The 12,366-nt window shown below is 44.5% G+C and overlaps 2 protein-coding genes across 3 annotated transcripts; one reads left to right on the top strand and one right to left on the bottom strand.

Annotated features, from left to right (window-relative positions):
* Positions 1 to 2,520: 2,520 nt before the first annotated feature.
* On the top strand, positions 2,521 to 7,764 carry rpe65a (retinoid isomerohydrolase RPE65 a). 2 transcript variants are annotated; one of them, XM_056597342.1, is made up of 14 exons: positions 2,521 to 2,585; positions 3,200 to 3,286; positions 3,484 to 3,630; positions 3,738 to 3,845; positions 4,212 to 4,353; positions 4,567 to 4,714; positions 4,913 to 4,994; positions 5,138 to 5,270; positions 5,420 to 5,559; positions 5,974 to 6,103; positions 6,199 to 6,313; positions 6,535 to 6,629; positions 6,935 to 7,046; positions 7,584 to 7,764. In XM_056597342.1, exons 1-14 carry the CDS (start codon positions 2,575 to 2,577, stop codon positions 7,727 to 7,729), a joined length of 1,596 nt encoding a protein of 531 aa, XP_056453317.1. In that variant the 5' UTR covers positions 2,521 to 2,574; the 3' UTR covers positions 7,730 to 7,764. The 2 variants fall into 2 exon arrangements, with proteins under 2 accessions (XP_056453317.1, XP_056453316.1); XM_056597341.1 differs by having other exon boundaries at positions 3,200 to 3,282; positions 3,480 to 3,630.
* A 1,038-nt stretch (positions 7,765 to 8,802) lies between these two features.
* Positions 8,803 to 12,220, bottom strand: LOC130388042 (RING finger protein 11-like). The gene is made up of 3 exons (XM_056597353.1): positions 11,549 to 12,220; positions 11,082 to 11,251; positions 8,803 to 10,956 (listed from the first exon to the last, which is right to left on the bottom strand). The coding sequence occupies exons 1-3, from the start codon at positions 11,669 to 11,671 to the stop codon at positions 10,785 to 10,787; spliced, it is 465 nt and encodes a 154-aa protein (XP_056453328.1). The 5' UTR covers positions 11,672 to 12,220; the 3' UTR covers positions 8,803 to 10,784.
* Positions 12,221 to 12,366: the final 146 nt, after the last annotated feature.

Below are 12,366 nucleotides of genomic sequence, written 5' to 3' on the forward strand. Positions count from 1 at the left end.
ATCGTATCGTATGTATGCTTGCAAACCCTGTGTGTGCATACATATATGGTTTATACGAGATGTACACTGAAGTAGAAGTAATTATTAACCCTTTAGCTCATGCATTTGACTGTTACACTGTCAAGGCTGACGTTGGTTTATTAATGTGTGTGCTGTGGTATCAGCATAATGATGAATCTTGTCAGGGCCTGGTTTTGGAGCCTTTGGTTGGATTGGTGCCATGAGAGACCCGTTTCAATATGCGTGTACAGGGGAGTCATAAATATACGGCCTGTTAAGCTCGTTGAGACTACCTGTGATTTAGGGCTATACAAATAAAGGTTTAATTTAATTGAATGAGAGAGCCACTCCTCTACCGGCAAGGATTCTTCTTGACTACCACAGCGATTCATCCTTCGAGGAAAACCCTGGAGAGCTCCAGGCCCCCCTCTCCCCTCAGGATGCTCCCCGTGAGAGCCCAAACGCCCGGGAACGAAATCCCTCCCTCCTTCCGCCCTCCAGCCAACCAGCAGCCCCACACGGGCCGCCTCTCTCCCTCCCAGAAGAGCTGAGCCCCTGGTCCGTGAAGGGTGGCGGTGAACCGGCTCCAGCCCTCACCGCGCTACGCCTACAGTTCCGGAAGAAGGAGCCTAAAGGAGGAGGGCCGGCCTTCGGGGAAGTAGGGGGACTCTAGCGACGGCCCCCCCGTGGAGAAGAGGCAGTGCTCTGGGTCTAGTGACTAAGATGAGGAGCGATTCTCCTCCACGTCTGGGTGTAAGCGCATCCAGAAAGAGGATCCGGGCGACTGTAGCTCAGCTGGTTTGCGGGTGACCAGAAGGTTGCCAGTTCGATCCCCTGCTCCTCCTAGCTAGTGTCGAGGTGTCCCTGCATGAGCAATACGCCTCATCTGATTGCGCCCGACGAGCTGAGTCCGTCCTAGGCATCTATTGTAAATAAACAGAGAACATTGGCTTTCTGCATTTGCAGTTTTTTCCTCACAATTGAGATTCAGTAGTTTTTGTATTTAAAATATGGCCACTACAATGATGTCTACCCGTATCAAAGTACATTGTTTAGTCCCTGGACTTTTTGCAACAGTAACCGTTTTTTTATTCATGCTATAACCAGCAGAGGTCGCCCGAGCATTCCCAAAAAATGTGTTTAATGAGCGCACGCATCAAGAATGGTATTTGTCTAGTAGTACATGTGAAACAACCTATATCATATCGAAATCATATCAAATACAAAATACTTTTTTCGTTTGAGCCATACAACTGCACAAATGTCAACAAAACTGAAAAAGAAAAAACGTTGGAAAATGTCCCTTCTTATGGTCTTATCTACAATTCTAGATTATTGTCCCTATATATACAGTCAGGCTATATCTGTTGTGTTGATGTTATGTGCAAATATAAAATGCTGGCTTTATAAGGATATCATTACATTAGAGACTAACAGTTAGGGCATTATGTAATATTAGAGAGAATGGTGCATTAACATAGATGGATAGATAGTCATATAGGGTTTACTTCATATACTCAAAGGGTTTAGCGCCCTTTGGGTGCCTTTCTGTGCTTTGCTTATATTTCGACACAATTTAAATACAACTGCATTTTCGAGATTAGGATCACAGATTTGAGGATTACATGAGTCTGGGTCGGACATTCTTTACATTAACTATAATCACTGCAGATATATATATAGATCAATCTGTGTACTTGAAAACTCCGAAAGATGAAATGTCTCACTTGGAAATTACCACCACAGCTATAATTGCTTAGTCCCAGTTCTAGAGATCCAGCCATGTGCTTTAGTTGTCCATTCACAACCTTGAGATACGGTGCCCTTTAATGCTCATCGTGTTATTATTGCGCAGAAGTCTTTCACACAATGCAGCTCTTGTCTTCGCTTCATGTTGTCATAAGCCTCCACCATAGTGGATTATTGCAATGAGACGAAAAAATGTGAGCTCCCTGGGTTTTCACAATGAAGAACAAAAACAGACAAATGAAATCCAGCGTGCAAAATGCCAATCTTAAACTAAATACAATACAGGTTTATTTCGTTTTCTAGTTTATAGAGAGCGTTTGATCTTCAAAATACTTAGTGTTATCTTAAACTGTTTATTTATATATTTATTACCACTCTGCCTAAAAGTAACTTCCATTGTTTTGCACTAATTCCATTTTGAAAGGATTACACTTTGAAACAGTTGTGTAAAAATGTTAAAGCTAAACTTCAGCCTACGGCATCGTCGTCATGACTTATACAATCACGTGTTTTATTGCCACACATTTGCAAGAAGGGGTTCTAACTTTGTGAAATGTTGTATAAGTCCGTTCTGAACAGGGTCGACCCATGGCTAGAGAGGGATATTGGCACAATGGAATTTATGTTCAGCATGCGATGTGATTGGCTGGCCGGATGGTTTACAGCACAATGGACCGTCCCTAAAAAAGGGATTCCAACACGTAAAGCTACCCTATAAAACAGGCCTATATAGGCCTACCATCATCAGAGGGGAAATCAGACCTCCATATCCGAACTGAAACAGAAACTATTTGATTGTGTTGTGTGATTACACAGGAAGAAGCCATGGTTAGCAGGTGAGTGTTGATTCCTCTTCCTAACCTTGTATTCCTTAACACTTAAGCCTTAAGTGCTGACGACACTTAAGGCTTGAGGGTAGCTGCTTGTGATGGAGTGTAACAACAGGGAAATTTAGCACCGATTTGTTTTTTAAACTTTCCAAATGATCTCATTCATCGTAGATGATGCCTGCCTGACCTGACATAAATGGTTATAATGATTATAGTGGGTTTGAAATTATAGTGTATAATGTTCAAATGATAGTTTTGAACATTGGTTGCAATGGGAAATTATCAGAAGGTTTAGCCTCTATTAAAATGAAGCCCACTTTATTGAGTGATCGTGGGGCTTTGGTTTCATTGGCTGGAAACTTGATTTGATCTTTGTGGATGTTTTTGATTAATCCTTTCCTTTGTCGGGCACTTGAAGCCTCTGTGGATTTGAAGCCGAACGGCTAATACTCGTGGGATGTTTGAAGGTTATATTGGTTACTCTGACCTTACAGTCATGTTGAGGAAACATGAACTGGGTGACCTGTTTAAAAACACAACCTTTTGGTCACAGAGAAAAACGTTCTCAAAGGATGGAAATGTCCTCACGCTTCAATGCTCTCATCGTCTTGACATTTCAGAATCGAACACCCAGCGGGCAGCTACAAAAAGATCTTTGAGACTTGTGAAGAGTTGTCTGAGCCTATTCCAGCGGTCATCACAGGTGTGTAGGCTTCTCCAAGCGGTCATGTGTCTATAAACCTTGTGTGTCTCTCACATTTAGACAAACCATTGAGAACCCTATTTTGAATGAATAGATGTTTCAAAATTCTGGGTGAAATATGAATTTGTATTAAGTAATTTGGCTCTCTGTTGCTGTTCCCTGTTTTGGTGGATGATGTTGATGTTTGCACTTTACAGGGAGAATTCCTTCCTTCCTAAGAGGGAGTCTTCTGCGCTTGGGACCTGGACTCTTTGAGGTTGGAGATGAGCCTTTCTATCACCTGTTTGACGGCCAGGCACTCATGCACAAATTTGACTTCAAGAATGGACAGGTCACCTACTTCAGAAAGTAAGACCAGATTTATAGATTTACACACTGAATGCTGTTGATTAAAATCAATGAAAACAAATGTGACAACATATTTCTGCTTACCTCCACATCTACTGCACATCTAGGTTTATCAAAACGGATGCTTATGTACGAGCCATCACAGAGAAGCGTGTGGTCATCACTGAGTTTGGTACCTTTGCCTATCCCGATCCCTGTAAAAACATCTTCTCCAGGTGGGCTTTCTAATAGACACAATCTTATTTGTTTTCATATGAGCCGAAAAGGAAATCCTCATTATTACAAGTAAAGAAGAACAATGAAACCAAGAATCTGGCATCATTGTCATCGTAATACCTTTATTTACATAGCTTTGATGAGTAGGTACGTAATGCACTGAGCGAGCAAGGCTCACAGACAGACTCTCTCTGTCTGTATATCATTATTAATTATGAATCACCTGGTCAGAGTTCAGAGTTCACACTATGCAGGGGACTCTGCATAGTTTCTCTTTCTTCCGACAAATGTACTTATTGTAAGTCGCTTTGGATAAAAGTACTGCTAAAGGCTCTAAATGTAAATTATTGTTTTTTGTTTTGCAGGTTTTTCTCTTACTTCAAGGGTGTTGAGGTGACAGATAACTGCCTGGTGAACGTTTACCCGATCGGCGAGGACTACTACGCTGTGACTGAAACCAACTTCATCACCAAAGTCGACACGGACACTCTGGAGACGACCAAGAAGGTGGAACACTCTCCATTGTTCTTTAAATAAATCTGAAACTCTTTCACATCAGGATTAGGGATTAAGGACTAGTGCAATTTGTAATAGCCAACAGTATATATAGCCAGAAAACCCAAAGCCATCTTATTTTTTAAACGTAGATTGCTTAGTAATATATATTGCAAAAATTGAAATCACACAAATGATACAGAGAGTATTTTTATTTCCATGCAGGTTGATTTGTGCAACTATGTCAACGTCAACGGCCTGACCGCCCACCCCCACATTGAGAGAGATGGCACCGTGTACAACATTGGAAACTGCATGGGGAAAGGAGCCACTCTGGCCTACAACATCGTCAGGATGCCCCCGACACAGAAAGGTGGATCTTGTTGCTGTTTCCACTCGTTTAAGCCGTTCATGCTCGATATAACTTTAAATGTATTGGGGAGGGGGGAGGATGAGGTCTTTGATTAGGTAAATAGGACATCAACCATAATAATAATATTAATCATTACTTATATATTATACGTATCATATCTCACATGTATCTAAATACAATTTTTTTTCTCTCTCTTAGATAAATCGGATCCCATTGCGAAGTCCAAAGTAGTGGTTCAGTTCCCCAGCGCTGAGCGCTTCAAGCCTTCCTATGTGCACAGGTGTGTAACACCTGCATCACACACACACCTCAACAGGTTCTGAACTGTGTGTGTGTAACATCTGCATCACACACACTGTCAACAGGAGGTTGTGAACTGTGTGTTTATTATTTAACCGATATCATGTGTTTTTGCTATCCCAGCTTCGGCATGTCCGAGAACTACTTTGTCTTCGTGGAGACCCCCGTGAAGATCAACCTGCTGAAGTTCCTGAGTGCCTGGAGCATCCGGGGGTCCAACTATATGGACTGCTTCGAGTCCAACGAGACCCTTGGGGTGCGACACCACCGTTCAAATCCACTGATCTACAGATTGTTCATGTATTTGTGTTTCCTGTGCAGCGAGGGGCCAATGTGTCACCCTCCTACACGTTGTTATTACGATCCTGTCGGAGACGTCATACCCTCATCCATCTGTGTTCACAGACCTGGTTCCACCTGGCCACTAAAGACCCCGGGGAGTACATCGACCACAAGTTCAGGGCGGCCGCCATCGGCCTCTTCCACCACATCAACACCTACGAGGACGACGGCTTTGTCGTGGTGGACGTGTGCGCGTGGAAAGGGTAATCATTGGAATAAATCACGACAATCATTCGTTTTTTTCCTATATGTTTTTGATTGGTAAAAAAAACAAAGACTTAAAGGGACACTGTGTAATATTTTAGGTCATTTATTACCTCAAATCAACGTATTCATTCATAAATATGTCCTCATTGGTGTAAAATTATCCCTGCCTCTATGACTCGATGAGGTAGTATTGGATGTCATGACACAGCTTCTTGGCACACTGCCCACCGTCGTTTTTGAACAAGCGAGCACTATTAGTTTGAATGCAATATACAATTGTACCACTAGATGGGAGTAATTTTTACACAGTGTCCCTTTAAGGTTTACAATCTGAAAACAATCGGATTATAAGTAGATATGTTTGACGCCCTCATTCGATTTTGTGCGTTTTGAACCACCTTGCGCTGCAGGTTTGAGTTTGTGTACAACTACCTCTGGCTGGCCAACCTGCGAGCCAACTGGGACGAGGTGAAGAAGGCGGCCATGATGGCGCCGCAGCCCGAAGTGCGCCGATACGTCATCCCCTTGGACATCCACAAGGTGGGTCCCCCAGAGCCCTCATCGACGCTAGAAGGGCCACGACATGACACTGAACACTAACCCTGTCCTCCTCGCGCTGTTGTTCACCACGCCAGGAGGAGCAGGGGAAGAACCTGGTCAGCCTGCCCTACACCACGGCCACCGCCGTCATGCACTCCGACGGGACCATCTGGTTGGAGCCCGAGGTGCTGTTCTCGGGGCCCCGCCAAGGTACACACACACACACACACACAGACACACACACACACACACACACACACACACACACACACACACACACACACACACACACACACACACACACACACACACACACACACACACACACACACACACACACAGATGCACGCACACACACAGGGCCCCACTGTCACCCTGTAATATGAATTTGAATATGTATTGTTTATTCCATGTGCTTTTGTTGTCACTAGCCTTCGAGTTCCCCCAGATCAACTACGAGAAGTACGCTGGAAAGAACTACACATATGCCTACGGCCTGGGTCTCAACCACTTCATCCCTGACAGGGTAAGTAAAGACGGACGTTCAACTTTACTCTGCACTTTGAAATAAAATGTATAACGTATACAGCGCGATCATTCTCAGTGTGGTGACATGGTATCAAACCACTACCTAAGGGCGGCATGTGGCGGTCGCCTTGCGTGGCGGACACCGCCGTCGGTGTGTGAATATGCGCAGGAATGGTTGTATGTTAGGCAATATTGTAAAGCGCCTTCAGTGGCCACTGGTTAGCAAAGCGCTGTATAAATGCAATCGAGTTACCATTTACAAACGTGTTAGTCGATGCTACGGTTTCGCTGTTGTTCTCACAGATCGTGAAGCTCAACGTGAAGACCAAGGAGACCTGGGTGTGGCAGGAGCCCGACTCCTACCCCTCAGAGCCCCTCTTCGTCCAGACCCCCGATGGCATCGATGAGGACGACGGTAGGTCACCGGAGAACAACAACAAGACTCTGGTTTAGAGTTCACACCCTAGACTCTGCATAGCCTCTCCCCCTTACCCCCCCCCAAACCCCTCTTATGCACTCATTGTATGTAGTACGTCCTGACACTTAATGTACGCACTTATTGTATGTCGTACGTCCAGGCACTTAATGTACGCAATTATTGTATGTTGTACGTCCAGGCACTTAATGTATGCACTTATTGTACACACTTATAGTATGTTGTACGTCCTGGCACTTAATGTATGCACTTATTGTATGTAGTACGTCCTGGCACTTAATGTACGCACTTATTGTATGTTGTACGTCCTGGCACTTAAAAATAGTAGTTGGCATGTGTAGCATCTTGTCCTAGCTAGCTTTGTTGGATATGGTGAATGGGTTAACCTATACTAGCGACTGCTAAATGCCCTAAATGTAAATGTAAAATGTAAGACTCTCCTGAAGGTTAGGTCTTCTTCACAAAGCGGACTCACCATGACTAAGACCCTGCGTGTTGCTTTGTGGTCGCCCACAGGGGTGCTCCTGACCATCGTGGTGGCCCCGGGCGCCCAGAGGCCCGGATACATGCTCGTCCTGAACGCCAGGGACCTGTCGGAGATCGCCAGGGCCGAGGTGGATTGCACCATGCCCGTCACGTTCCACGGGATGTACAAACCCTAACTTGCCGAAAAAAAAAAGAAATGACACCCATCACTGTTTTGAGGAGGGAGATTTGGTAAAGAAGTGATTGCGTGCCTCCTCTTTTATGAGTCAGGTCAGTTCTAATGTTATTGTTTGATTCAAATTTAATGGAGCATTTTGTGAAATTGCTTTGATTTCTTTAGGAGATAAATTCACACGGCATAACTGGTTTGTTGAGAAACGCTAAATTATATTGTAAAGGTCATGTTTGTGATGAAAATAAATGGATGTTTGCAGTTGGCTCACAAGTTTTGTCACCCACTGTTTTTGGATTGCATCAACAATGTATAATCTGTGGAAGCTAATACAAATCAAAACAAGTTATTACAATTTAGCAAAACATAGTAGAGAGCCTGCTGGCATCCATTCAAGGTTCCTTTAACATAGATTGTTTACCTGAGCTCCCTAAAAGAAAGCCAAAGCATGTTTCCCCTTCAAGAATACATAAAATAGTGTTTTCTGGCTGGGACTCAATTCAATGCATTATACAATTGTTTTCTACAGTTTCTCTGAGCTCAACCTAACCAAATACAAGACCATTATTTGATTAAAGGGCTATTGAAGCTGTTTAATTTGTTACCATATTTTTAGAACAGTACACCAGTGATACAATGAACATTCCATTGTGTTTGCAACACCAGCGAATTAATCCTTCAGAAGCTTTGCTTTCCCTAAGAGTTGCCCAATTGTAATCTCTGCCATCATGAGCCACAGCTTGCAGAAACCCCCTGGCTAGTAATGCACTGCCAAGCGGATTTACCGCGTCACAGGTTAATCACAAGAACACATGGGCATTGTGTAATTACTGATAATAACATGCAGATGTGTGGCATGGTGGTAGGGAAAGATCGTGAAAGGTTAAGACCCGATCTACAGTTCAAATCTGTTCTGTTCACAAGCTGGGTATAGAGATAAAAGGCATTGGTTTGAGATGAGCAGACCCTCACTGAAAGTGGTCACAGTGTGTGAGCACCGTGTGATTGGAATGGTCAGTGGGAGATCTGTAGCAGGTATCACACTGATTGTGCGAACTGTGCGTTTGTGGAGAATTTGAGCGGTTTTTTTTTCAATTGAGAAACAACGACAGTCTGTAATCCCTCTCTCAGAGTTAACCCGTCAAACTCAAAGAAGCATTTGTTAAACGTCCAAGATTTAGCGAGACAAAACGTGTGCTTTCAGATTTATTTTTGTTTACATAAGGGCATGTTAAACTTCAAAAAAAACTAAATGACGGATATTTTCAGAGAGTTCAAACCAAAGTCAAAATAATAAATGCTGAAATAGAAAAGCCCATGACTGAAAAGGTGTAATCTGAACTCTCTTTCTCGGAAATTCATTCGGGACAGAGGTTTGCATAGTCATGCTAAAACTATACGTAGCATATAGATTAAGAGTTAGGGTGGTTAGTCTCCTAAATACACAATGGAGTCTATACAACTTCAACACTTGGCCAAGACACAAGGTGGAAAGAAAAATAAAAGGATTGCAACCAAAGAAACTCAGAACACAGCATCACATAGGAAATTAAACCACACACACTGCAGTTTAAATCTGATCAACGGCTAACAGGGTACTGCTACAAAACCAATAATCAAACAAGTTGTAGCCAATGGACAATCAATAGGCTGCATGGCCTTTATTGGAACATGGCATGAGCTATCACGTGATCTAGCCTACTCTCGGTCACAGTGGAGCGAACCTCTGTCCCTCTGTACAGACACGAAAACACAACAAGGGGCCACACAAGCAGAACACACCAGACCGGCTCTTATTACAGAATTACACAATTCATGAAATAGGTCATCAGGATGACGACTGTCACCATTGATGTTTCTCAATTTAACCTGTCTGCAACGAAAAAAGAAAGAAAAAGGAAAAATGGAAAGCAATACAATGGATAGTGCAAGATATTGAAAGTATATATTAATCTATGAATTCCATTATAGTCATGTAAGTAAAGTGCAAGTCTCTGGATCCGATGAGTATTTGTGCAAGCGTTGTTCAGTTTAAGCTGATCCCCCGGCTCATGCGTTTGAGCCCTTTTTGCGGCGACGGACCAGCTTTGCTTTACTCTTTGGGTAACGTACATTACCTGTCACAATTCAAACGCTGAATGGGTCATCCTTCAAATCGTCACGTTGTTTTTGACACAACTTTGAATTCGCACTTCGTAAGAGTGGCAGTGGGGCCACGACATATAGAAGACACTCAGTGACTCGATGGAACTCAAAGAGATGCCATTGAGTTCAGTAGCCCAGGAGTCGTGTAGCCCAACTCTGCATTACATATACATTGTTGCTGAATGGCGGCTTGTGGTATCTGGGAAATATAACAGGGGTCATCACTCAACACTACCAGTGCACAATTAAGTATTTTACACCTATCTCAACAAAGTGCAAAGCTTTTTTTATATCGCTCTATTTTTTCGGTATTTTCTTTGTTGTTTTTTTACAGCGATGAACGAGTCTAGCAGACATAACCGACGTTATGCTTCCAGTTGAGACCGCAGACACACTGGAACAATGAAAGTTCTTGCTGGCGGAATTTGGTCAGTGAAGTCAGTAGCAGAAACATTGAATTGAACTGATGCTAACCACGTAAAACTGATGCTATTCGAGGTGGGACACCACCGAGACCAGCTCAGATGGAAATGAGGGAGAAAAAAAAAGAAACACACGCACACACACACACACACACACACTACTACAACCACGGTCATGCACTGTCGTCTGAAAATAAACAGTTGTGTCTTGATTATTCTAGCAGTGTGGACAAGGTGATTGGGTCACACTCCCGGGGAGGCACCACATGCCATCCGTTTCATTCCGTGTCCGTCGAACAACCGGCCGTTATCAAAACAGTCTGTTTTCAGAGCGGACCCCAGCCGCCCTATCGACTGCACGTCCCAACGTACGAAAGCGCAGCAGATTGGGTTTGTTTTGTGTTCTGTGTGTGTGAGAACGGGACGAGGGAGAGGCGTGGTCGATGTCAGCGTCAGGTGGGTCAGTGGGGGGGGGGGGGGGGAGTTGTCCGGTCAGTTGGTCTCGTAGGTGGAGAGGAGGGCGGCGTCCACGGGCTCCATGCACGATGGGCAGGTGAAGGAGCGCATGAGCCAGTCGTCGATACAGTCCATGTGGTAGATATGCATACAGGGCAGGAACCGGATGGGGTCGCCGTACACAAAGTCCATCATGCAGATCACACACCTGGGGGGGGGGGGGGGGGGGGAAGCAGCAACAGTGGGTTAAGTTGCTTTTCGGGCTCAAAACAAAGTCCAGCTTACACTTGATTAAGTTGAAATCGTTTTTTTTTGTGTTATTCAAAAGCTTACTCTCTGATCTTCTTCTCGGAGCCGTCTTGGCCTCCGTCGTACACGCCCTTGGGGAGGTGGTGGATGAGGCCGATGCGCTGTGCGATGCGGATCTGCTCCTCTTCCGTCAGCTGGGTGGCCAGGCGGGTCTGACTTGGGGTGGGATGGTACATCGGCATGTTGGCCTGCTCCTGGAACACAAAGCGAGGGTACACCGTTTCATATTTTCAGTTATGCGTTAGATGGTAATGCAATTCACTGCCATCACAGCAAACATCAAGTCGGAAAACACTTGAGCCCTGAAAAGATAACACCCCAAATATTAGTTAATTGGAATGAATAATCAATTAAAGTGTGCTGCTCTGCTCTATGTAGAACAGCCTATGGAGAAATGACAACACAACAGCTATACAACACTGAAGACCTAAAGAGGTTTAATGATTGTACATTACGATTTCATCATGAACAGAGTCAGAACGGGTTCCCACCTGGTAGGGCGGAGGCGGCTCCAGGTCGGGGTCTGGCCCTTCGCCATAGCTCGCCATGTCTGACAGGGAATCATGCAGCAACGATATATCGTCCGAGGTGGGAGACTTCAGACAGTTGCCCATGTCTCTCTCTTCGCGGTCCGGTCAGAGCAGTGTGCCAGCCAGGCGACAAGGAGCTGTCTGTCTGGCTTTTTGTTGTTGTTGCAGTCGAGCCTCCCTCACTTGGCCGCAAATGTTGTGCTTCGATCCGATTAAATGTGTTGAAATCTAAACATTAAAGCCTCCGAGGACGAACGATGTAATTTTTAAAATATGTTCTGAATGACATGCATGCGAGGGTTGTCTAATCGTGTGCCTCAGCTAACCGCTGGTGCACATTGTACAGGGATCAGCTGAAGGCATCAAAACAAAGAAGGTTAGCAGCCTGGCTACCTAGCCACTGCTAACTAGCCGCTGTTAACTAGCCAGGTTAGCGCCTTCCCCGCTGCACAGAGCTCATCTTCCGCGGAAAATCTAATTCTGGAGACAAAATTAACTGGGTCGGCACCCGTGGATCTAGAGAAGACGGATGTATTTATTAGATCGGGTCGACATCCCCTCCGCTCCGCGGATAAGCAGCACGTACTCGGTTTGTTTTTCTTTGCTAGCCTAGCCTCTGCCTCCCCGATGACGCGTTGGGCCACTGGAGATGACGTCAAGTTCCGCGGTGTCGAGCTTTGTTGTTTTTTTGCTTGAGCGATTTCATTGGTCGGTTTTCCATCACGTCACCCTAGGATGAGGAGCATGACTGCGACGTTTCTTACAAATATAAGAATATT

This window comes from Gadus chalcogrammus, chromosome 8 (assembly GCF_026213295.1).
Source record: "Gadus chalcogrammus isolate NIFS_2021 chromosome 8, NIFS_Gcha_1.0, whole genome shotgun sequence".
In the NCBI taxonomy this organism is placed as follows: Eukaryota; Metazoa; Chordata; class Actinopteri; order Gadiformes; family Gadidae; genus Gadus; species Gadus chalcogrammus.

Excerpts from the sequence above, each read along its gene's own strand:
- rpe65a (XM_056597342.1), top strand. Across the intron at positions 3,631-3,737 it reads CAGGTCACCTACTTCAGAAA|GTTTATCAAAACGGATGCTT; the intron begins GTAAGACCAGAT and ends CTGCACATCTAG. Across the intron at positions 3,846-4,211 it reads TGTAAAAACATCTTCTCCAG|GTTTTTCTCTTACTTCAAGG; the intron begins GTGGGCTTTCTA and ends TTTGTTTTGCAG.
- LOC130388042 (XM_056597353.1), bottom strand. The coding sequence starts at position 11,671 with ATGGGCAACTGTCTGAAGTCTCCCACCTCGGACGATATATCGTTGCTG. Across the intron at positions 11,252-11,548 it reads AGCCGCCTCCGCCCTACCAG|GAGCAGGCCAACATGCCGAT; the intron begins GTGGGAACCCGT and ends TTTGTGTTCCAG. Across the intron at positions 10,957-11,081 it reads TCCGAGAAGAAGATCAGAGA|GTGTGTGATCTGCATGATGG; the intron begins GTAAGCTTTTGA and ends CCCCCCCCCCAG.